Genomic DNA, 23,937 nt, shown 5'->3' with positions numbered 1-23,937 from the left:
AAAATCAAAAGGCCGAAGCCAGAGGATGAGCTGCGCTGTATTTGTTTACCGAGTTGTGCTTTGTTGTGCAAGAAACCGACTAGGATGCAAATCTAAATGAAACAATCCTTCGAAAGCTTAACGCCTCTCTTTTAATTTCACTCATCATAAATCAAACAGTGATCGTTTTTTCTTTACTACGTCGAGATCGTCTGCGTGACATTAAATTTTATTGAGGCATCGTCGAGTCACCAGTGTTTGTTGTGTTGTCAGCGGTTATGTTCCTTGTCGTGTGCGCCGTAAATAAATACTCGGCCTCCTAATGTGATCCACATGTTTGCCTCCTTCTGCATTCTATTTTTTTTCTATTCATTTTTTTTTCAGATGGTGCACAGATCTTTCGGAATCTCTCCCAGCTTACGTGAGGTCATTTCTGTTGGCCGTATCAAAAGCAGTCGCGGACATCCCTGTTACTCACAATAAGTTTGGGGCTCGTATTAAATGTGTGGTTCCCATTACTTCACCAGCTCGCCACGGAGCGCACGCACAGCTGGTTGCCCACACTCCCCCCCCCCTCAATCCTTCACTCGGGACACATCTGCACACACACACACACACACACACTCGTAGTCACAAAGACTCATAGTGTAAAACGCCGCAGTCGGCATAAATTCGGAGTTGCAACCCACTCAATCGGTTTCCGGTAAAACAGTGGCCGGCGTACCTCGTTTAGGACTGACGTAAGAGCAGAAGAAGGTCAAAGTAAAAAAAAAAAAAAAAAAAAAAAGTTTGAAACTAAATAATGAGAGACAAAGAGAAGAAGTGCAAAAAAGCACTTTGTCAAACTCGCTGCGGTTTCGGGGGGGATCAAGCTGAAGGTGGGGCGGGAGGGAGGGAGGGAGGGAGGGGAGGGAAGAGGGGTGTGAAATAGGGGGCGCTGGCAGGGGTTGCCACGGCAGCGTTCCGGATGGTCAGGCGGTCTCCTCTCAGGGGGGGCAGCAAGGGGGACGGGGGGCTGTCAGGGAGGCTGGCAGGTAGAGACACAAGGCCCTGTGACTAGGGGAGGGGGGGGGGGGGGGTACGGGTCAGCGGGAGAGGACAGAAGTGAGGGGATGGAGGCGATGCGGCGATGAGGTGGAGGCCTGTCTGATGAGGTGAGGAGAGAGGGAGGGAGAGCTCAGAGGGAACTAAATGAGGGTGGAGATGATTAGAGGAGAATTACCCAAGTGTGAGGAAAAGGAAGAACCAACGGGGAGGATGCGCCCCGGTCATTAGGCAAGTGATGGAACTCCAACTTTGCTTCTCCCACCTCAACATTGTCTTCATCCTCATTATCACGTCTCATATCCACCAAAAAGTTGGAGAACATCTTAAACCGTTTTCCTTTCGAAGTCCATTTCAGTTTTGAAGGCTAGACTAAAGTTATGGAAACATTCCCAACCATCCATTTGCTTGTCGTCGGGGTCATGGCTAAGCACGCTAAAATAGTCGCTAGCCAACCGGCAGGAAGAGCAAACTACAACAGCAAAACTTAAATCAGAGATATTTGAAATAGTAGCTAATTCACAATTTACACAAACTTGAATGCGATTGGTTTATTATGAACGCCTGCTTGGCTATAAGAGGGTGTGCACACTTTTGCAACAACAGTATTTCAGGTGCCTTCTATTCTAGTTTTTAATTATGGCGTGCGTGTTTCTTTTAATATCACTAAATCCTGGCATTTAAACAAGGGTGTGCAGAATTTCTCTATCGCCCGTACAGACAAACAAAACACTGTATGCCAAATGTCGTCGTTAGCAGTAGTAGCGCTTATTGAGCGAAGGGGCGGGCCCCCTTGACGAGTGACACCCGGCGATCATGTGGCTGCGTCTCATTACGTGGAGACCTTTGGGTGCCCCCGCCGCTCTCTCCCCTTTGCCCGCGATCACAAGCGAGCTACTCTCATGTGATGTCCTGTGGCTCTGTCGGCAAACAGTGACACTTCTATCCCGGTGCCATCTGATCGACACGCCATGCCTTGTCACATGGACACATGCACTCTGTGCAGATTTATGCGCGTGTGAACATCCCTGTAAGGCATAAATCAGGTCAGCGACAGTGCCAGCCCTGAGCCTTGTGCTCCCTCTTAGGTCAAGGCAGTGCTCGAGTTTAGGAATACAGCTTAATGGCTAACTAACTTAGCATGTGTACAAGCAATGGACAAAAAAAAATTAGCCAAAGGTTAAAGACAATAGCAGCCTTGAGACATGTGCTAGTATCACTTAAGCTAATTAATACGGGTTTTCCTGAGGAAATTTGACTTTTAACTAGTTGGTAAAAGTCACAGACAATACTAATCAATGAAAAAAATAAAAACTGGGGAGACTCCATTATAAAAATACAGTTTTAGGTAAAGGTCAGCGACGTAAAGCCATGTAAGTCGTGGGAGCTCTCTGTAGCTAAAGAACACCGCTACAAACTAGCTAAAAAATGAATATGCTGAAACAGATGACAAAAATATTTGTTGAAGGTCAGAAGCATTTGCAACTACGGTTTGAGTACAGTTAGCATTCAAGCTAACGACAATTGTGTCGCACCGTTAGCGAAATGTCACTGACGCTAGCAGAGCCATGTGCTCCTGTTTAGGTCCATTGGGCACTCAAGCTAAGTCACAGCACTTCAAATTAACTAATTCACTTACTAAAATGTATTAACGGAAATATGAGGTAAAAGGTCACAGACAGACAGTAGCAGCCCTGGGCCATTGCAAAAAACCAGTTTGTGTTTATTACCGCTAAGTGTTACTTTTCTAATAAGCATAATTTGACTTTTTTTTTTTTTTTTGAACTTATTCCAAATAACTCACAATTAGACTAAACTTTTGACTTTTTCTAGAAGCCTTGTTGTCATGTCAGAGTGCGTTTGTGTCTGGGGAATAAGGATGCCGCGGCAGAGCTTTAACCTCACAGCCACTCTTCTATTGATCCATACAAGCCTCGGTGGCTGTTGCCGCAGAGCCGGCCGGCTGCGCTCTGTCTTTACGCTGCCGCCCCCCCCTCTATCAAAAAAAAAAAAAAGAACAGAAGCCACCGACCCCCCCCCCCTCCCCAATATCATCTGCCTCTCTCTCTACCTCACTTTTCCTCTAATGAGTTGCAACAGTGATAACGAGGCTGATGATCTTGCATTGATTCGCCTATCACTTGCTTGTCTGGTAATTGATCCGTAGCTGAGCCTCGAGTTAATTATATGGTCTTCGTCATGGACCCTTTCCCTTAGGGTGAGTGGGCTTGATAGTGGCACCATTTTTTTTTTACATCTTGCCACAGCATCTTTTGTCATTTCCCTTGCAAACTTGCCCGATCGTTTCTTTCTTTTTGTCATCCAGGCCATTAACAGCATCCGAGTCGAGTGCACAAATGACAGCTATTAACCGGATGCTGCAAGCTTGAAACACAAGAGTGCCACTTGAATAGAAAGAAAAAAAAAAGAAGTGCATTTCCCAGACATGATGGAGAAAGAGTGGATCTCCGTATTGTCATTTCATCTGATTAAGACGAGTTCCTCGCATTACAACTTTGAGCTCAACAAGGCAGCACGAGGCTGACAAGATGTAATTTGAAAGATCAGAAGGAGGAGCAGCAGATGGGGTGGCTTCATTGTTGAAGATGTGACCCACTCTAGGTTGTGTAGATCTATGCTATGGTGGTGTGTGTGTGTGTATATGTGTGCTCACCCCCCTCACTTTTTGACTGCTGCTGCTGTGGGGACCAATTTGGCTAAAATGGAACCTCTTCTCATTTTTTTCTTAATTAAAATTCGTGAGCCTCTGCAGGGGGGGGGGGGGTGTCTGCCCGTGTGTGTGTGTGTGTGTGTGTGTGTGTGTGTGTGTGTGCTGGTGGCAGCCTGCCTGCGTTCCATTAGTCTCTCATTAGAGTCGCAGAAAGTCAAACAAAGGCGGCAGATTTTTGTCGGTAGAACAAGTCTATTGATTGCTTTTTTTCTGTCCTATTATTTAATTTGCACATTTTTGTTTTGGGGACTAACTACACACATTCAAGTGCAAAAGGGGCATTGTTTTAAAAAATATGCATGTCAAAATGACATTTTTTATGTATATAGTGTCAAAATGATATTTCATATCTGTATGTAAAATCCCGATCACCGATTCATTTCAAAAGTTTACGACGAATAAAATAACCGGCAGAAGCATTTTTGATTATTTTATGATACTTTGGCCTTCAGTTTTTAACTTTTCAACAGAGAGGCAAACATTGAGTTTTATTTTTCCCAATTCTCTGTATAATGTAATGTGAAAAAAGAAGAAAATTGAAAAAAAAAATTAAATCAGCAAATTGACCATTTTAAAAGCGCTAATATTGGCCGATTAAATCAGCCAGGCTATAATAATACCATTATTAAAAGTAATTTGTGTCAATTTGTTATTTCAGAAGTGTGTTTCATCAAATTGACAGCTTATGTCGGAGCAACCTCAAATTGGCCTATTTGGGGGGCGGGGGGGGGGGGGATTCCCCATTTTATCACATAAGCTCTATTTTCTACAGCGATATTTTTCAAACAAGCTTTTTTTTTTTTAAGAAGACATGACCGTGTGTGTCGGAACGGTCCCGTTTGTGCGCGCGCGCGCGTCGCTCGCAGCAAACATGGTAATGAGGCAGCAGGACACCCCCCCCCCCCAATCACCAGCAACCCCTCCACCCCTTCACTTTGCCCCCGCCTCCTTTACCCCGGGCTGAGGAGGTGTGTGTGCGTGCGTGCGTAAGAGAGAGAGAGAGAAAGTGAGGGAGAGCGAGAGAGAGAGAGAACGTGTGGCGCGATGTCATTGAGCATCTCAGTCCGGAGCGCACACGCACGCACCGACACACACACACGCGCAGACACGAACACGAGTCAGGCTGAAGCGCCGTGTCCACTTCCTCGGCGGACTACGGAGAGAGTAGAAGGAGGCGGACAGAACAGGAAGGCAAAGGGGAGGAAGGGAGAGAGAGATCTTAGAGAAAGAGAGCGAGAGAGAGGAAGCTCGTGGCGCGCTCCCACTCATCTTCACGTTGCTGGGACACACACTGAGTTGATGGTAAGACGCTTTGTGTTGCTTCTTCTGCACTCTTGATGCTACTTTTATTTTTGCGGTGTACGCGTGCGTTCCGAAAGTGAGCCGCTGCCGCCGCCCCCTCCCGTTTTGTTTATTGTCCCCATTTCGCGTCCTCATCAACTCCAACTCAAGGCCCCCGTTGCAAATTGGCCGCACTCATCTCCCAACTCCCCCCCCCCTCGCAAAAAAAAGGGAGGGCAACCCTAAAAAGAACCCACCTTCACTTACTTTTCTCCCCCCCCCCCCCCTCCCTCACTTTCTCCCCCCCCCATCAAGTCCAAGGAGGCAGATGTGAGAGGCAGCAGTGAGCGCCACACAGCCCCACAGGAGCCCGCCGCCGCCACCACCAGCACGACCACCGGCAGTGACCCGGAGACGCCCAGCAGCAGCACGCCGCCTCTTCCTCAGCCTGCAGCGGCCAAGGCTGAGCACGGAGCCGCCGCCGGCCCCGACCGAGAGCCCTCCAGTCGTAGCAGCGGTGGTGCGGGCGCCGGGGGAGCGGGCGAGAGCTCCATGCAGTTCAGCACCAGACCGCCTAGTGCTGAGCAGCCGGGCTTCATGGGGACATGGCAGCAGCAGACCACTGACGGCAACCTCCTCTACAGAATGTCCCAGCAGGTATGAAGGATCAACTCTTGGTCCCCCCCTTCTCCACTTCCTCATCTTGTACATTGCGGTGGTCCCAACGAGGGGGAAAAGTGTATTGTCAAACTTTCAACTGCTGCTGTGTGTTATTTAACAACTGCTGCGTCTCTCAAATAATATATCTCGTGTAAAATTTACGCAAAGTGATGGATTACAAGGTGCCCATGGTTGCTTTTAAATATGGCTGGACTTTTGCTTTTGTAAAACTTCCATTCCTGGAAGCGTGTCATTTGACTTGCCGTGGCCGAGGCAAGGAGCCCTCGGCGCGGATGCGTTAGCGCAGAGGAGCGCGAGCGATCACCGGGTGTCCGGAGGATGGAAGCGGTGTGAAGAGAGGCATCATATCCCCCCGATATTTTTGCCTCTCACCCGCGGATGTTACGATAATCGTTTCTACTTCATTAATCGGTGATATAGTCTGTAGTTTGTTTTATTTCGATTGGGTTTTTTAAATGAAGTTTCAGGAGGCTCAGTCAAGAATCGGCGCGCTGGTTGTGTGCGGGCGTGCATGCGTGTACGCGTGTGTGTCAGAGTGTGCGTGTGTGTGAGGGGGAGACAGTAAAGATAGAGGATGCTTGTTGGCTTGCAGTCCATCATTGCGGGACCTGCGAGGCTCTCGGTACCAGGCACGGTTGCGCAACAAGCATGTGAGGCGCAAAAAGTGGGAGAAAGTTTCGGGCTGCAACGAGGTTTACATTTTAAAGGATCTTTAGGTGATTTAATTTTAATTAGGCGTATTTGACATTTTATAAAGCTGAAGTGATGTATTTTACGCAAATGCTGCGTGTGGATGAGGGGGTCAGGTGGATTGGGCACCTGCACCGAATCCGCGTTCGCAATGTTTTTGATGAACTGATTGTTTTGTCGCAATTAATCTCCTTCCTCCTTTTGCGTCATCTTCTCATGAGATAATAAGGACTTCGTGTGGGGCAGCACCCTAGGGTGCCGTGGCCGCCTGTTGACAAATATGTTGGGGGGGAAAAAAAAGAAAAAAAGGGCCTGGGGGAGAGAATGATGCGTTTTGGGTGTCCACAAAGGCCTTAAATCATTTTTATGAGATGCGAATTTTGAGGGAAATGGCATTTTAAATAAACTGCGGTTACATTCAAAGGAGGAGAAAATGTGTCGTTTGTTAACAAGTGGAAGAAAAAGCAAATTGAACAATTATTATTTGAGGCAATTTATTCGTGGCAAAATGAGCATGGTGTACGAAAACATGAGCAAACTAACTACACATTTTTAAACATTTATTGGAATTATTTTAAATGTAATAAAACATACATTTTGGAACGTTATTGATGTTTTTATCCTGGGGGGTGGGAATGAGAACGTTTCTTTAAGGGCTTTAATTTATGTCAATTTAAATTGACAGTCCTTATTTATGCTTGAAAGAAAATGTAAACATGTTGACGTCTCTAAAAAAAGACCGCACAAGAGCCTCGTTAAGAAGTCAACAGCGTGACTGGAATCAATAAATCGGCTTCGAATGCATTCAGAAAAGGCAAAAAAAAATACGTTTAATAAAACAGAGGAAATAATTATTTGACGGAGGGAAGAAGGCAAAGACAAACATTTAAATGAAGAGGATCGATTATTTTCCCTTGCCGCGGTCGTTAAATGGTTACGAAAAATCGACCCTCGCAAAGTTTACAACCAAGCGCCTATTTTTTTTTTCAATTTATTTATCTATTTATTTATTTGACTCCATTAAGCACCGCGCTGCTGCGCTTTTGCGCAAAGCCGCAGGCCGCCTCTGCCGCAATGTGAGCACCACCGTAAAAAGAAAACACGCTCTTGTGCTCGCCCGCGTGTGAGTGAGTGTGTGTGTGTGTGTGTGTGTTGCGCGTGCACGCTTTATCTCTAAAAAGCGTTTCCCCTTCTCTCCTTGCAAGGGTGCTGTAACGCGGCTTCCTATCAAGTGCGACAGGTCGACTATGGGCCGAGACCTGGACGAGGTACTGTTCCAACCCGCCCACGCCCTCTTCCCCCACTTTATGACTTAAATAGCAACCCCGTTTTTTTTTTTTTCCCAAACACACACCCAAGCAGAACTTTCATTTCTGCATTTAATATCATTAAGATATAGCAGTTTGAAATGCAAAAATCATTAACAGAAAAATCAATCGTTAAGAGGGTAATATAAATATAATTTTGAATGCAAAATGATCAATTAATATAGTTTTATGCAGCTGATTTCTAATTAAAAATAATGTGTTGTAATTGTTGGTGAAAATCTCAGAAAAGCATTTTCAGTTTTAATTTTAATGCTGACTGCCATGTTATTTACAAAAAAAATATGCTTTTTTTAAGGAATATTGTGGAAAGCAAAAATCCGTCTGATGAAAATAACGGCGAGTTCTTCGATAACAAGCAGAGATACATTTTTAAATCATTCTTATTTTTACAGGCAGTCTAATTCTTTAGTTTGGAAATGCTTTTTTACTTATTTCTCCTTTTTACATCTTCATTAGTAAACCAACCACAATTTTGTTAATGTGTCAGATTAACCATTTTTTTATTTGTATTTATTTTAAAACACTCAGGTCAAATTTCAATCTCTACACAATGTCACGTCTCCCCCATCTCGGAAATGCCTTCAAGACGATAACATTAATCTCGTTGGAGCAGCTCAGGAAGTGATAATGTGACGATTAACACATTGATACACTCACAATATGTGTGTGTGTGTGTGTGTGTTGCATATGTGCTGCATATGCATCTTCGGCAGTGAGCGGCAGAGATTTAATGCACATGTGCACAATGATCCACACTGATTGTGTGTGTGTGTGTTATTATTTCCATATCTGACTTTGATGGGTCGTTGAGCACGAGCATATGGGATGTCTATACGTATCTGGTGTCAAGTGTGTGTCTACAACCGTGTGTGTGCGCTGACACCCAGTTTGTGTGTGTTGCCATTTCTTTTTCTGAGTGGGTGGCTAAATACTCTTGTGCCAGTTGCTGGAGTGGGTGTGTACTGTCGAGGCGAGCGTGCACGAGGAGTTTATGGTTGAGTGTGTGTGTGTGTGTTTGTTGGCCGGGACTCCATGTGTGTGCGGGTGCGAGGTGAAGTGTCTCTTGGCCGGCCTTGGCTGGAGGAGAGCGGCGAGGTGAAAGCGGAGATTTTTGCAAGAAAAACTGCTTTCCCTCCCTTTGCTCACTTTCTTCTTCTTCTTCTTCTGTCTATCACTGTCATCCTTTCCTCTATCCGGCTCAATCTGAACAAAAGAGAGGCTCAATCGACGATTTACACGCAGTTAAACAGTGGCCTTGAAATGGTGTATAAAAAAAATGGTGGTCCATTAGTGCGGCAACGACGGCGGCGGCTCGGTTTGTGTTATTGTTGCCAGAGCGCTGACACACACATTTAATGGCATGTTTAACATGTGTGTTCTATTTTATATTGGGAGCATTTGTGGCTTGATTGTTTTTCAGGCTTTTTCCTCGGGCGGTTTTTATCGGGATCGAGAACGGAATGGCCGGGTTCAAATGCATCCTTCACTCGTCCCGACATAAATATCAGATTGTGTTGGCAATCCAGCGTGGGCGTTTTTTTTTAGCCTTTGTGTTAGAAAACCTCAACTCCAAACCTTACCTTGACATCCAGTTTGCTAATCCGGGTCATCGCAGATAAGCCTGGTAAGGAATTTTAGGGATGCGCATTGTCATATATTATCGCCACGACCCAAGGCATGGTTCGGATCACGTGCGGCATTACGAGTTGGTCCGTTTTTTTTTTTTTTTTAAAGGCCCACCATCTGGAAACAGCCATGTTGACAAAACACGTCAACCACAAACGCAATTTGGTAAACGATGCGGAAAGGCTATAAAATAAATGAATTGGGGCCAAAAAATGGACGGCAAAGTCGCGTATGCATTTTTTTTTTTTTTTTTAAATACCACGATGTCAAAAGTTGCGGTGAGCTACCACCAAGCTGTACAAAACAATCAGATCAGATAACGCTTCATTGTATTTGCATTCACATGGAGCTATCGCTCAAGTGAAGTGTGGAGAGTCTCTGTCACCGAATTACACAAGTGCTCTCAATGAATCTTTATCTTCTTTACCGGGCGGCATCATTGGCATGATTGAACACTCAGTGGCGAGAAATCGTCAATATTTTTGCTCCTGTTAAATACTGAGGGGAATATGGCTACTTGTTCTTTCGTACGTCATCGGGTTAGCTAGCATTGTGCATTTTTTTTACATCGCACTGTTGAAGAATTTGCTTTTCAAATTGCAAAGGCAACTCACATACCTTTAAAGGGATTTATCAGGATTTTATTTGTAACTTAACTTCAGAGTTGCTATGTCGCTTTTGGCTAGTTTCCTGCGGCGAAACAAGTCGCCCATGTGAGGAGAAAGTGTGTGTGTGTCGCTCAGGATGTCACCACCCTGCTGCGGTCTAATGAGTCCCACAAACACACACACGCACACACGTACACACACACACACGGAGGTATGTGTGAATTTGCGTGTACAGTGCCAGCAAGTCAACATGCACTCCGCGACCGGGGATGGGAGGGGGGGGAATATTTTTTCGAGAGGAAACGTTCCTGCGTCGGCGTGAGCGCACGTCTGAGACGAAGGTGACACGGCTCGTGACCCGCGCTAAGTGACAGGAACCCGGCCGGGCCCGACTTTCACGCCGGCTTCTCCCTTTTCCTGTTATTCCTCAACTCCTGCTTTTTTTTTTTTGTTCTCCTCTGGAGCGATGCCAGTGCGACGGGCAAATCGTTTGCTCTCTTTTTTTTAATTATTTTGTGTGTCTTAGAGGACTCCCCCCCCCTTCCCCCCTGCCAATTTGCCCCATCAGCAGTGGCAAGAGAGCTCTCAAGGCAGAGAAGCTTTCATTTGTCTTGTTGTCCAAGTGACTAATGCCACCGCTATTGTCGAAGAGAAAAAAAAAAAAGCACTCGGGCTGGATTGCTATTATTATTATCGCTCAAAATCATCATCATTACGACGAGTGTTTACGGTCGTGGGGGTAATGACGGCCATTTTGGCGACCGTGTGCTGCTTTTTACACGTGAATTATCAAAATTTTTTTGGTCACGTCGCTTCATGTGCACTTTCTCTGTCCTGTTTTTTTTTTAAACTTGCAATGGAGATGTGATGGCCAGAGGCCCAAAGAGGATTTTTTTTTTTTTTTGGAAGGGAGGTTCTGGAGAAGGGAGGCTAGTGGTACAGGCCGTGGTCGGCACGTTGCCAACACACACATGAACGGACTATTCCCTCCCAAAGGCGAAGATAACCTTTATGCACAAACTAGTTTTTTTTTTGGGCACACATGGCGTCTCATTAGCTACTTTTTGGTTTTGTTACAACATGTGTAAGCATTTGTTTGCGCTGCTGGATTAATAAGGTTTAATGGCCGCTGTTAAATGCGGCCGCGTCGGCGTCCCGCGGCTCGTGTTTTCCGAGCCGGGTGACTTTTTGGGGGTTTTGTGTGTGTGGGCCCACATGTGTTGTCACATGGTGGTGGTGGTGGGGGGGGGCACCGGTGGACCCCCAACCCCCCCGTCTCGTGACATTCATTGTGCGACGGAACAACGGGGCAAAGTGAAAAATCTTGTCTGGCTCTAAATGGGAAATTTTGTTTGTGTGTTAAAAGGAAGGCGAAGGTGTTTTGTTCGCACGCACGCACGCACACACACTCGCTGTTGATGTTTTCTCAGTAAATGGCCCGACCTGCCTCTTCCATTGTCGGGAAACACTCAGCGGTAAAGTGGACGGCCGCAGCTCGTGACGAGTGCGACCCGGACTAGCTTTTTAATATTTCATGCCTTTTAATCTATTTGATATGTTTTTCCTTTCCCCCAAAACATCAACAAGAAAAACACTTTTGTTGATGAGGCTTTGTAAAAAAAGGCGACTTCTCGTCAGGTATTTCGCTCCTCTGCCGGGGCCTCGTAAATTTGCCGCGGCTTGAAAGGAGGCCAGGAGGCTAAAGATCAACGTTTGGCCCGTGATTTAAAGCGCTGACATCGATAAGAATGGCCGGCAAAACAACCGCCGGCTTTCCGCAGCGGAATGACACTTAAGAACGTGCAAAAGCGCATTATGACACGGGCGAGAAAGCGAGGGGGGGTCGGGGGGTCTGTTAGGGGGGAATCAATTGGTAATAGGCTGAAGTCACAGAGGCGATTAGAGGCGTCGACTCGCCCCGTGTTGTAAATGCTGTCAGATCTGTTCAAGGAAGCCTAATACCTCTCAGGTTGAAAGCTGTAATAACATCAAGTGTAAGTCGAGCTGCGGGGAAGTGCAAGGGTGAGTCTGGGCAGGCTGGAAAGAAAAAAAAAAAAAAATAGGAACAGGAAGTGGTTGAAAGTGGTTCAACATTGAGGTGTGCACGTGTATACCAGGAGCAAGGAGGGGGGGAAGTGGCAATGGGAGGGGTCGGGCTAATTCATTTGGCCTCATTAGAGTCAGCTATGGGAGGGGGGTCCCCCCCCTACAAGTGCACCCTGGTAGATTTATGCAAACACCCTTAAGCCCCTTTCACACTGCCTTCATGGCAATTTGGCGCATCACAGGCATGACGGCTATTTGCTTGTCGCTTTCGGGCAGCGATGGTCGCCTCGGCCGCTGCGGCTTTACGCATTGACATAATTGCATGAAAAATTCGGATCCTTATCGGGCTTCTTGATGACCCTGAATCGAGCTACGATTGCTTCGGACTCCGAGCCCAGCTTCGACAGCGGCTATCGTGTGCGTCTGTCGTCTCAAGCACATACTCACACACGCACCCACAAAATCTTTTCACACACAAAATCTTTTTACGCACACACACACACACACTCAGATGACACAGGCACATGGCGCAGTTTGGGGAATAGAAAATTGCCTTCTCAGGAAGGCCCCGGCCAATTAAGGACCTGACCGTATTGAATGTCAAGTGTTAATTTAGCCCCACCCCCGCCCCCGCTCCTTTCTGTACAAGCCGCCCACCATTTCCCTGCAGTGTGGGTCCCAGGGATGAGCCAAAGTTGATTGCTGCTCCATATTATGTGTCGCAAGCATAAGTGGCAAACGTGCCCCCTCCTTGTTAGCCTTCGGCGGAGCCCCCCCTCTTTGCACTCCCCCCCCTAGAGGGACGCAACGATGGCGGGGAGGAGGAAGGATTAACTGTACCGCAGTGATAAGCACAAGTGTGTGTGTGTTTGGGGAAGGGGGGGGGGACTTAGTTGGTGAAGAAGTAAGGGCAGCGGAGAGAGAGAACGAGAGACAGAGACAGAGAGAGGCCAAAGGGTTTGTTTGATCTCACAGGACTGGGCGGTGACTCATGATGGTCTTTTAATGGCCTTCACTCTTAGCGAGGTGACGTCCCAGGCACACATGTCTTCCACACACGGCTCCCAAAGGAGACACAGTACGCATACGCGCCAACCATGCAGGAAAAAAAAAAAAAAACGTGCGGAATATGCATGTCAGGCCTGGAGTTGAAAATGACCACAAGGTCGCATCTGAAGCCATTTTTTTGAACTATTATCAGAATATGGATGTTAAATTAACTGAGCGCCAACCACTACCCTTCATGAAGTTTGCAAGAAAGTTGTCCGAGCCTAATAAAACACTCCAGGGTCCGAGTTGGCTTGTTTGTGCGTTGCACTGATGGTAAATGTCCACCTCCTTTACCTCGGTGATCTAATAGATATCCACTTAGTCTTAATGGGCAGATTCCCTTTCTCCGCTCCTGATGCACACTTTAAAGGTAGAATTCCCAGCTTGTCTTTCTCTCGTCTCACTCCTTGCGACCGCCGCCGCTTTCCGCCACTCCGGCTCGGACGGACGAACGCATAGAAAAATGAACACTCGACATGAGCACCCCCCCCCCCCGGCAATGCTATCTCGCATCAAGTCTGCTTACGCGGACACGCTCGGCCATGTTTGTGTGCACTGATGGTGATGCGGTGAAATTGAATTGAGAGTGTGAGTATTGATCACTTCCTCCCCCTTGTGTGCTATTAGAGCTGTGCTGCCGCTCGCGTCGAGCCACCTGCACAAAGCCGACAAACACTTGCCGTGACGGGCACACGCCAGGAAATTCTGCAGCGGGTTTGCAAAGACTAGATCACGAAATGGGCTAACAATTAAATTTGGATGATGTAATGCTGGTTGGAATACATTTTGGCAATTTTGAGGCTTTTTGATTTTTTTTATCTTCTCAAATTGGATCCGGTTTTTGAGACATTTCCATATAAATTTTGACTAGATATTTGATGCTACAACTTTGATAGGGTTGTAAATATTATTCCAAGCAGTTCCAAACTTTCATTTTTGATACGATATCCTGAAAGCCATGTGAAATTCTCATTTTCGTTATTCACGGGCTAACCCGTCCAACGTATTACTTCCAATGATGAAAGTCACAAAGTGTGTCCCCCGCTTTACTGTCAAAAATACAAGCGACCAAACCGCCCTGAAAATATCCACGGTGGAGGTAATTACAACTCCAGACGTGTTATGACAGACGGAGCTGTGCGTCGCAGATTTATGCACGTCGGGGGCCCCCTTAAACGAAACCCATTTTTGCACACACGTTTGCATTGTTTCGCGCCACAATCTGTTATGTCAATAACACAGTACGAGTTCATAAAATTCAATTCAGCCGGCGATCGTCATGATCGGAGCCACCCGTACAGCAGGGGAGGGGGCGGAGGTAGGGGAGGGGGTGAGCCCGAGCGCGCCGTCTCCGGGTAGATAGTGATGTCTGCAGGGTGGTGGCGCTAGTGGCCTCTGACAGGGCTTAATTGATCACCCTGACCCGAGAGCAGCGAAAACGGCAGCGGTGGCGTTGGAAGGATGCGATAGATAAAGAAAGAAAGGAAGGAGAAATTGCGCCAGCGAGTGGCTTAATCTCAGCGGAGCGCTCATTTCTGGGCTCGGGATGATGAATACGCCGGGCCTAGCGGCTGACACAGATGGATAAGGCCGGCTTGCCGGCTGCTGGAGTTATAAATTAACACATTATCGGGGCCTTAATGTGGACTTGCGACCTCACACAGACACCATCAGCGCGCACACGCTCGCACTTTGCGAGGGTGCCGACGGTGCTCCTCAAGGGGCATCGATTTGTTAAAGTGCTGAATTGGCGTCGCGGCTGCCGGTACTACTTTTTTCCCCCTCGCCCCCTCCTCCCTCTGCTTTTTACTGACTTTTCATCTCTATTTTCACCATCTTGTCCATCGCTCATGTCTTGATTTGTCGACTCAAAAACGCCCTCTCCCCTGGGTTGGCCTGGCCCAAATCCCCCTTTTTCCGGGTCCAGCTGCTCCCTTCGGCGGCCCCCGCGCGTAACACGGGCCAGCCGACATTGTTATGTCGTTGATTTGGAGAGTGAAAGGGAAGCACTATGCGTGTGTAGCGAAGGGGGGATTGCTTTTTAATAAGCGCATGAAGAGCGGGGCTTATATTCCGAGCCGCCTGCACATTGTAAGGCCACACACGGTGACAAGTTCCTGCGCAGTTCTCGCTATGTAAACCTCAACCAGATCAAATACCGTGCCAGCGGAACAGTCCGGTTTCAGTACCGAATGGACTTGGAAGTGGTCTCAGAAAAATGGGACCATTAGTGTGAAGTGCTGCCTCCATGAGTGAAAATAATATTTTTCAACAGGTAGCCAGCCACCTGGTAGCTCCGCCCAGTCGTCATGGTAACAGGAGCTGTCGTTAACAAGTGCAATTGAGCACTGTTAAATGACTTAACGAATTTTTGAGAATACGTAAAAAGAACATCGTTAGCAAACGAACTTTATTCATTTTTTAAAATTATTTATTCATCTATCTGTTTATTTAAAATGCAAAATTGGTGCTGTCAATGTATACGGATGTGCGCTCCCCCCCAAAAAAAATCAAAATTATTTAACAAGAAAAGATTACGCAAGGTACGGAAGTGAGATTCATCGCTCTGCCATGTTGGAGTTGGGACCGAGCGGTCTTTTGCTAGCGTCTGCTCCATTATCACCCATCGCTCACGTTGTGCGTGCGTTTTGGCTATGATCGACTGTGTGAGGCCGAAAAGAGAGATTCAAGGGGAGTAATGACAGTCCCCCTGCTTACTTGCTTGCTGTGGTCCAGCCCAAACATTTACCATCTGGTGACCAAAGCCTGACCCTTTACTGGTCTCGCGCAGACACGCACACACAACCGCACACATACACACTCTCGGACGACATCCAAGTGATGAGTGAGCGACCCCCCCCCCCCTCCCCTCCTTTTCCCAGCCGAGTGTCCATCTCTGCCAGACAACTCGATCCCCCTCCTGACCTCGCTTAAGTCCAGCCCCCGGCCGCACATGATTGGTGAAGGGATGATAGATTGATGGCTGCCTGATCTGTTGGCGGCTCTAATGAAACGCTCCATAAAGCGTCCGTTCTGGCTAAGGGAACGTCAGCAAACACGCCTGGCGCTGACCAAAACAAACACGCAATCCGCTCGCTCGCTAATGACATATCGCCCTTTTATTTTCCCCCACCTCAGCTTTTTGCTTCACTTAGCCAGCGTCTTCATCTAAGTCTTGAAAGATGAAGCGATTAAGCAACGGAGAGGGGGGGGGGGGGGGGGGGGGGGGCTACAGGTACGTTTTCAATGGGACTTAAGGGAATTTTGGACATGACTTACTGAAAGAGTGACGCATGCATCACCGAGTTGTGACATTTTAAGGTCAACTCGAAGGTCACCGAGGCTTAAGCCCTACTGTACATATGGCGACTGTGAGCGAGTGTGTGTGTGTACCTTTCTAAAGTCACTCATCGCCTGCTTTCCAGTCGAGTCGGGGGAACAAGGAGTGAGCGGAGAGCAGCTTGTGATGTTGTGACTGTGGCTTGACGATAGACAGAAAGAAAAAAGGGGGGGTGGAGGAGTAGAGAGAGTGACCGCAGTGGTAATGGGGGGAGGGGGGGGGGGGGGGGGGGGGGGGGCAAGACACAACATGGAGAGAAAGCAGAAGTGGGGAATCTCTGCAAGAGGAAGGCAGAAAGTGGGATGGAGGGAGGGATTGAAGAGCATGGGGTGGGGGGGTGCCTACGCCGCCTCTGCCGCCTGGGCCTGAGGCTGATGCGTAGTGACAAGTCACTTAGGAGGATTTCACTTCCTCTAAACTGCGGCCGGTGGCAGGAAGAGACGTCGCGAGTTGGGACAATTAAGCGCTGGAGGAGATATGACGGGGACGCATGCAGAGCGGGACACATGCAGAGCGTGCCGCGCCGACAGCGAGTGAGGAAGGAAGTGAGACAAGGCGTGCGTGTGTTTGTTTGTGTGTAGTATGTGTGTGTGAGTACACAAACCAGAAGCCACCAGATTTTTCGAAGCGTCGCAACCCTTGGAAAAAAAAACGCTCAATATAACAAAGATGAGAATGAATATTTAAAGCCATAAATTATGTTTGTACATAATAAACTTGACGAACTATGCACCTACAATTGTGATTTGGGTCTTACAAACCTCACAAAAGATATTAAAGATGAATTTTAAGCACAAAAAAAAAAGATTAAGGAGAAAAAAAAATCTACAAACTCATTTTTTATGCGCCACACCCCGTGTTTTCTTCTCCAAGATGAAAAAAGTTATTTTCATTTAGACGTGTACATGCGTCACCTGGTTCGGAAACCACAGACCGGCAGCTGCCAGCCTTTTCTACCGCGCCATACTCCAAGTAAAGCGTTCGCATGATTTGAAAATAACGCATAATAATATTCGTTTTGCGCATGTGTGCGCTGCGGGGTTGCCGGCCGGTTGAGCGCTCGCCCCGTGAGGGAGGGGGGGGGAGGGAGGGAGAGCCAGCCTCGGGCTCCTCATGGTACCGCGTGTTACCACTCTGCCTCCCTCATTCCTTCACCTCCCGTCCGCAAGTGAGGAGTGCGAGGGAGAGGAGGAACAAAGACACGCTCCGAAGAGCCTGCCAAGAAAACAAACCTTTTTCTGTGTGTTTTGCAAATAGTTCAGTGTCACAAGTTCTGATAAGTGTCCCGAAAAGTTCTTTGGCTAGGGTACGTACCGTGTTAGCCGCGCGCAATGAGCCGTGCCAAGAATGTCCGTGTAATTGGAGCGCGGGCCCAATCCAAGAAATACACTTTTCCCCTGTTTCGCAGAGTAGCTTTTACTTTCCGAGCAACGAGGGCGAGACAATTCTGAAATTGTCTCCTGACGAGAATTTTTAAGCGTTCAACTCACACATGCCTTCATGAACGCTTTTTTTTTTTTTTGGTCCGTTCCACTCGCGCATCACTGAGCATCTGCAACTGTGCTGAATGAGGACTTGTGAAAGCTTGTGAGACAAAACGTCCTGGCAGCACATAGCAGTGAACATAAAAAGGGCAGTTTGCACTTCGTAATGTAAAATACCCAGAAGCCCTTTGAGCCAAAGTGACGACGGAAAGGGCTTTACAGATTTAGCCGTGTGACACGCAAGATTTCTTTTTTTTTTTGTGTCAAAACTGAGCTGCGTGTTCGAAAGGGGGTTCGTGATTTCATATCAAAAGCAGCCTTCCTTCCTCACTCTGTTTGGGAATGTCCAAAACGCCAAATCAATTAAGGTATTTTCCATGATTGTGTCGAGAGAGAGAGAGAAAAGAACCCCCCCCCCTTCAATCCCTGAGTGGGTTTTACTGCGAGCACTTTTCAATGCGTATCAAGTCCACAATGGCTTAAATAATTCATCTCCGCCTGCTCGCTTTCCCTCCATGTTGCTCTTTGTCCCCCACCGCCATCCTCTTGTTCCTCTCACCATCATTTGTTTGCTTTGAGGAGCTAAATCTTGTTTGCGCGTATTAATAAATCAAGGCGGATTATCTCAAGCCCACCCCACCCCGGACCCCGCATTGCCTCTTTACCCGAGACAAGTACACAGCGGTAGCGAGGTAGCGCTAACGGCCCGCCGAGGGCCGGGTGGCTTCTCTGTTTGCAGAGAACTAGCGCGCCGGGCTAATTAGATTAATTCCGATGCCTGTAATGATTGCTCACCATCTATTTTTAATGAGTGGCGCATATCAAAGAGCAGCAAAGCATGTGAGAAGCTCCAAGTATCGCCCCGCACACACACACACAAAACGTGTGTGTGTGGATCTGTCAGGGGCTTATAGCGTGTTAGCATATTGCCGTCGAGTGCGTATGTTCTTGTCGCTGATGATGCTGACACGGCAAGAGTTGATCCAATAAAGTGAAACTATGCTTGTCAGTAGAGCACAGACCTCCATCAAGACCAGAGAATGCGCTGAGACACACACACACACCAGGCATCTTATTTTCACTGCGTTGCCCCATCTGCCTAATCTGTTGGATCACTGACCCGCCGGGCTTCCCCAAATTCAAGCTGCGGCGGGTGAAAATAATCTTAACAATAATCTTGTTTTACAACCTTTATCCAGATCCTCGCAAAAAAGTAAAGGCCCCGCGTACCGTCAAACAACAAAATCGATTTCAGCACATACATACGTGGAATTCGGCGACGTAACTAGCTAGCTAGCTAAACTAATGACAACCACGGTCAAAGCCAGAAGCTTTTGTGCTTGAATGCTAACTAATATGATAATGAACTACCAAACAAGAATGGAAATGGCACGTTGCTCATTTTTAATAGGCCTTTGTCTCCTTGGCCCAGTAACAGGCGACTATAAATATTTCAAAGGTGTGTTTGTTCAAAAGTAAACAAGGGGTAGGGGGGGGCAACAACAATTTGATGTCTCTCGAAATGAGACACTGCAAAGGTGAAATTAGACCTGAACGTTATTTGCAACAAATATTCTTCTGAATATATATGAACACGCAGACGCTGGGTAGATTTCCATGAAAAATTAAAGCGGGAGTTTCCGGTAATTATAGCACTGTTTGCTTTTGCCTCAAAGCGAAGCTGAAGTGTAATTAAACATGCGGGCACAGCACATGCATAGTCAAAAGTAAAGCTTGTACATACACATGCTGCCTTAATCCAGGCCATGGAACGGCGCCATTACGTATGTCAACGATGCTAAATGAGCCAATTTATTGGTCACACTCAATGGGAAGTACTAATTAAACTGTTGGACAGCAGGACATGCTTCTTACCTGTCCAACCGTGTTTACCATAAGGAAAATCTCAGAATTAGATGCCCAGCATGCTTGCTTCAAGTTGTTTACACAAACGTTCAATCAAACGATTTCATGAAGCAAAGTACGTTAGCTTCATGCTAGCTTACAATGTGAAACTTCATAGGTCGGCTAAGAGAAATTAGCACTGATGTTGTGGTTGTAAAACTGTGAGGGACCTTCTTAAACTTTTATTCTCCAGGTTGATTTAACTTTATTCTCGAGGTTTGGACGGACACAACAGTGTGATGTGAAGCCTTTTGGAAAGTGTGCCAAGCTCTTTTTATGAATGAGAGGAATCTTGCTGCCTTGCATGTGTGTGTGTTTGTGTAAGCTGGCAACGACCCCCCTGGAGGGTACATAATTCTGCGGGACGCGTCCAATCAGCGGCGGCGTATGTGCGACACATGTTTTTTTATTCAATTTTCTTGTCTTTTCATCTTGCGCCACCGCCAGAACGCTTCCTGCTATTTTCCTCCCAGCTCGGGACAAACGAATAACAGATGTGAGAGGGCTGGAACGCAAAATCCCCTACACAACCCGCCCCCCCTCACTGACACCCTCCACCACCTTCCTCCACCCTCCGTCTTCGGCGACTAATGTGTGACAACCTTTGCACTCTCACCCGCTTCTTTTGTTCCCCTCCAGACTGCCTAGCCCATGTCCGCTATGCTCGGACGCGAGTTCCCTTTCACTGGAAGCCAGTTTTCTTATCGTCTATCTGTGTGTGTTTTCAATCCCACTCGTATTTATGCAGCGATGAACTCAATCAATACAAGCCATTTTTTAGATCCTCACATATGAAAAAGATAAAGCTACACACCTGGCAAGGAATGAGTTAACGACACCAGATTTATAACCGCATTCCAAGCCAATAGGGGGCAGTACATCACCTGGGGGTTAAATCTATAAATCACACTCCTGCTAGTCCGTCTTGTTTTATCATTGTCAGAAAAAGTATCTCTCGGAGTTGCGTGGAGCTGCTTAACTGTTAGCTAGATGCTAACAGGCTAAGCTAAGAGTAAAACAGGGGATTCTACAGTAGCTTAGCTGGGCAAAATGGATTCCAAAATAGACTTTTATCACAATACTAGAATACTCCTATCAATTGGGGACTTAAATAATTAAATCAAAATCCAATACATTAGTTTACTTGCAAAATCCCTCCTCACAACTATCAAATCGATAGCATATCAATGCGGCGTAAATTTATTTCTCCAAGGCCGACGACCGGAACGGTGAGGATCTCGTCGGGCGCGTCTGGGAAGCGTCAATATTTTCACATGTAAGCTTGCGAAATGAATGGCCTAATATCTGCGAGCGCATAATCCTCCCTCTTGTTTCTCGGGAGCATCGGAATCAATGAGGCTCTGGGAAAATTATAACCGTGCATGCAAACATCCAAAAACACACACGCATAGTGTCTACGCTCAAGTTCACTCTCAAAGTGACTTCCTTAATGAGCCTAGTAAAATCAATATTCTTTGACTTTCAGCTATGTGGAAGTGATTCAGCGTTACTTATGAGCAAAAAACTAAAAAATAAAGTCACATTTGGCTGTGATTAAAGGCAATCAGTTATTGTATTAAGTCCAAACGGCTGACACCGGAGTACCTGCGCAGTGAAAACACATGTTGATTAGTCATCGGGCTGTAAATAAGCGCCAGGTCACACAGTGGAAACATCCGCCTGTGATTGGGCTGCAATAAATGGCGAGGGAGGGGGGCAAGTTTGTGACTATGATGTCATTAAGGTGGGAATCCTATTTGTAACGGCACTCGATAAAAGCTACGCTAACATTCGAACGCTAATGTCAAGTGAAGCCTTGCGGAAGGATGAGGAAAAAAAAGGTCGCGACAGATCTCAGCCGTACAACGATTCAGTCGGATTGAGTTTCGAGCGAGTCCCCGAGCATCTGGCAGAGCGACGCGGGAGGGAGGTCGCCGTCGTTGATAGTGATGAAATCATTTAAGCCATCAACGAGCCAGTTAAGCGGCACTCAGCGCCCCGCTACGAAATCACACACACAGTGGTGAAATGTGTGTGTGGAGTATTTGGATTAAGGTTTAAAGCCGCCTCTTAAATTTGTATCTTTACCTTTCGGCAACGTGCAATCACTAATGCTTCATTTAACGTCAAGAAAGCTTGTCAGTAGCAAATTTCCTGATATTAATGCACACATTATACCTCCTCATTTTTTGTCGCGTTGAAATCAGCATTCTTCATTCTTAGTTAGTGTTTACGTCATTCCGACCTGGTTTCCACTTGCGGCTGAGAAGTCCTTAGTCCTCTGTGAGTTTAGGGGAGGGGAGGGGCACCTGTGAAAAAAATTCAAGTGATTAGTTTGTGTAGCTTTTCAAACACTCAAGTCGAATACAGGGAACTGTTTTTTCAAATTTGCGTCAAACACAATAATGGCTTTGAGTTGTCTTTACATCAACGTCCAACAGGACAATTACCTGGTCAAGGCATTAACGCTGGGTCACTCCACACACACACACACACAAACACACACACACACTCACGCGTAGACAATGCGGGTGTTTATGCGTTTCAACGGGTCAGGCTAACAAAGTGCCTTATTGGTCAGGCCGCAGTTTACAAGGAGCCGTGCCACCATTGGAGCAAGCAACGCCGAAACCGCCGACTAAATCTGCCATGAAACACAAGAAGCGCTGCAATAAAAAGCCGAGCATCTGCACCAAACTGGAACCAGATGAAGCCGTCAAGGATACGCCGGGGCTTTTTTAACCCGCCTTGTTTCCTTTGAGGCCGCGGCTCGTCTCTGGATGAGTGGCGAGCCGAGTGATTTTGTGCATAATTACGTGTGTTGAGGCTCACGCACGCACGGCACGCCATTTGTGTATGTGCTGCACTCCGCTCGGCCTTTTGCGTGTATCATGTTATGCCCCAACACAAGTAAGTAGTGAGGCCACGGAGGATAGCGGCTGCCAACAACAGCAACAGCTACTGGCACGCCGCCATTCCACCCCGGAGGCTTCTGGGATGCGAGCAGAGCTACATGGTGGGAGGCGGCTGGGGTGAAAATCCGCAAAGGGTCACCCTGCGTGTCCGAGCTAAAAAAAAAAAAAAAAAAAAATGGCCACCTTTTCGCGACGAAGCTCAGCACTTTATAACAAACGACGCTCAAGAGCGGTTCTTGTTTGAGATTTCCTCGTTCTTCCTCGGGAGACGACAAGTGGGCTTTTTCCATCCCGGGCTCCAGACGACTTATTTCCGCTGTGCTGGTTTTTCGTTATTTGATCACTGGCAAGCCAGGCAGGCCGCTGACACTGTACAGATGTGTACAGATGTGCAATGCTCATGTGGTCCCCTCTTTTTGGCTACTTTTTTTTTTTTTTGGCAAAAGTAATCTGAGTGATGGCAGGGAGGATGTTGGGCTTGTGGAATTTTGTCTCAGTCTTGTCAATAGTGGAGTGGGCATTTGAACACATTCCTTTGGTTGAGGAACAGAAATATGACCTAAAATGTTTAAACAAAGCAAAATAAGCAGGCGAGCAGATTTGAGCTCATGTAAACGCCCAGTTGGAATTAGATTCTTATCCTCGGGGGCATGGAGAGCCAAAGCTATTTATTTTATTTATAACCAAAGAAATCTTCAGAAAATGCTGATAAACATTCATCATATGTTCTTGATGGAAAACAAACCCGAAAAATACCCAAATGTCAACGAGCTGACCTGGGGAGGCAGTGCCCCTGCAAGCCCATCCTCTAGCTCCGCCAGTGCTGCCAAGACACCTCAAGACTTGGCAACCAAATTCCATTCCTAATCGATAAACCATAAACCACAAATAGTTTCATCCCGCTTTGTTTGCCTTCCACCGTCTGATTGCCGTCCATTTGATTTGATTCGAATCATTCTCGTCTGTCAGAAGGCTTCCTAAGGCCAAAGTCGTGGGAGCGGCTTGCGGGATTTTAGGCCCGACCCGCAAGTCCGTCCAAGCAAAACAGATATCTTCCTGCGCGCACGTATCACGTTACTCTTCCACTCTCCGTGTAACGTCAAGAAGTCGCCCCGCTAAAGTGCAACCGGCCAGGAAAAATACAGCCGAGTCACCTAATTCGTGAACATGAAACATTTCTGGCCAACATTCGGTAAAGTCATCAGATCGTAAGGGGCTTTATGAGCCCG

At 47.0% G+C, this 23,937-nt stretch overlaps 2 protein-coding genes across 7 annotated transcripts in view; one reads left to right on the top strand and one right to left on the bottom strand.

Annotated features, from left to right (window-relative positions):
• cntln (centlein, centrosomal protein) overlaps positions 1-23,937 on the bottom strand; it is a 224,174-nt gene that overhangs the window by 99,050 nt on the left and 101,187 nt on the right. For all 3 annotated transcript variants that reach the window (XM_088374818.1, XM_088374817.1, XM_088374819.1), the window contains one exon: positions 21,972-22,102. The gene's annotated coding sequence lies outside the window, so the exon portion shown is untranslated. The remainder of the gene's footprint in view (positions 1-21,971; positions 22,103-23,937) is intronic.
• bnc2 (basonuclin zinc finger protein 2) overlaps positions 1-23,937 on the top strand; it is a 105,056-nt gene that overhangs the window by 37,226 nt on the left and 43,893 nt on the right. The window contains exons 1-3 of one of the 4 annotated variants that reach the window (XM_088374814.1): positions 4,776-5,056; positions 5,351-5,692; positions 7,612-7,674. In XM_088374814.1, the coding sequence (XP_088230940.1) occupies positions 4,799-5,056; positions 5,351-5,692; positions 7,612-7,674 (663 nt within the window). In that variant the 5' untranslated portion in view covers positions 4,776-4,798. Of the gene's footprint in view, positions 1-4,775; positions 5,057-5,350; positions 5,693-7,611; positions 7,675-23,937 lie in introns of those variants that run through there. The other 3 variants (XM_088374811.1, XM_088374813.1, XM_088374812.1) reach the window with 3 other exon arrangements.

Source organism: Syngnathus floridae, chromosome 4 (assembly GCF_059516105.1).
Source record: "Syngnathus floridae isolate MCC-2025c chromosome 4, RoL_Sflo_1.0, whole genome shotgun sequence".
Classification (NCBI taxonomy): Eukaryota; Metazoa; Chordata; class Actinopteri; order Syngnathiformes; family Syngnathidae; genus Syngnathus; species Syngnathus floridae.
This window is presented reverse-complemented; position numbering and strand designations above follow the sequence as displayed.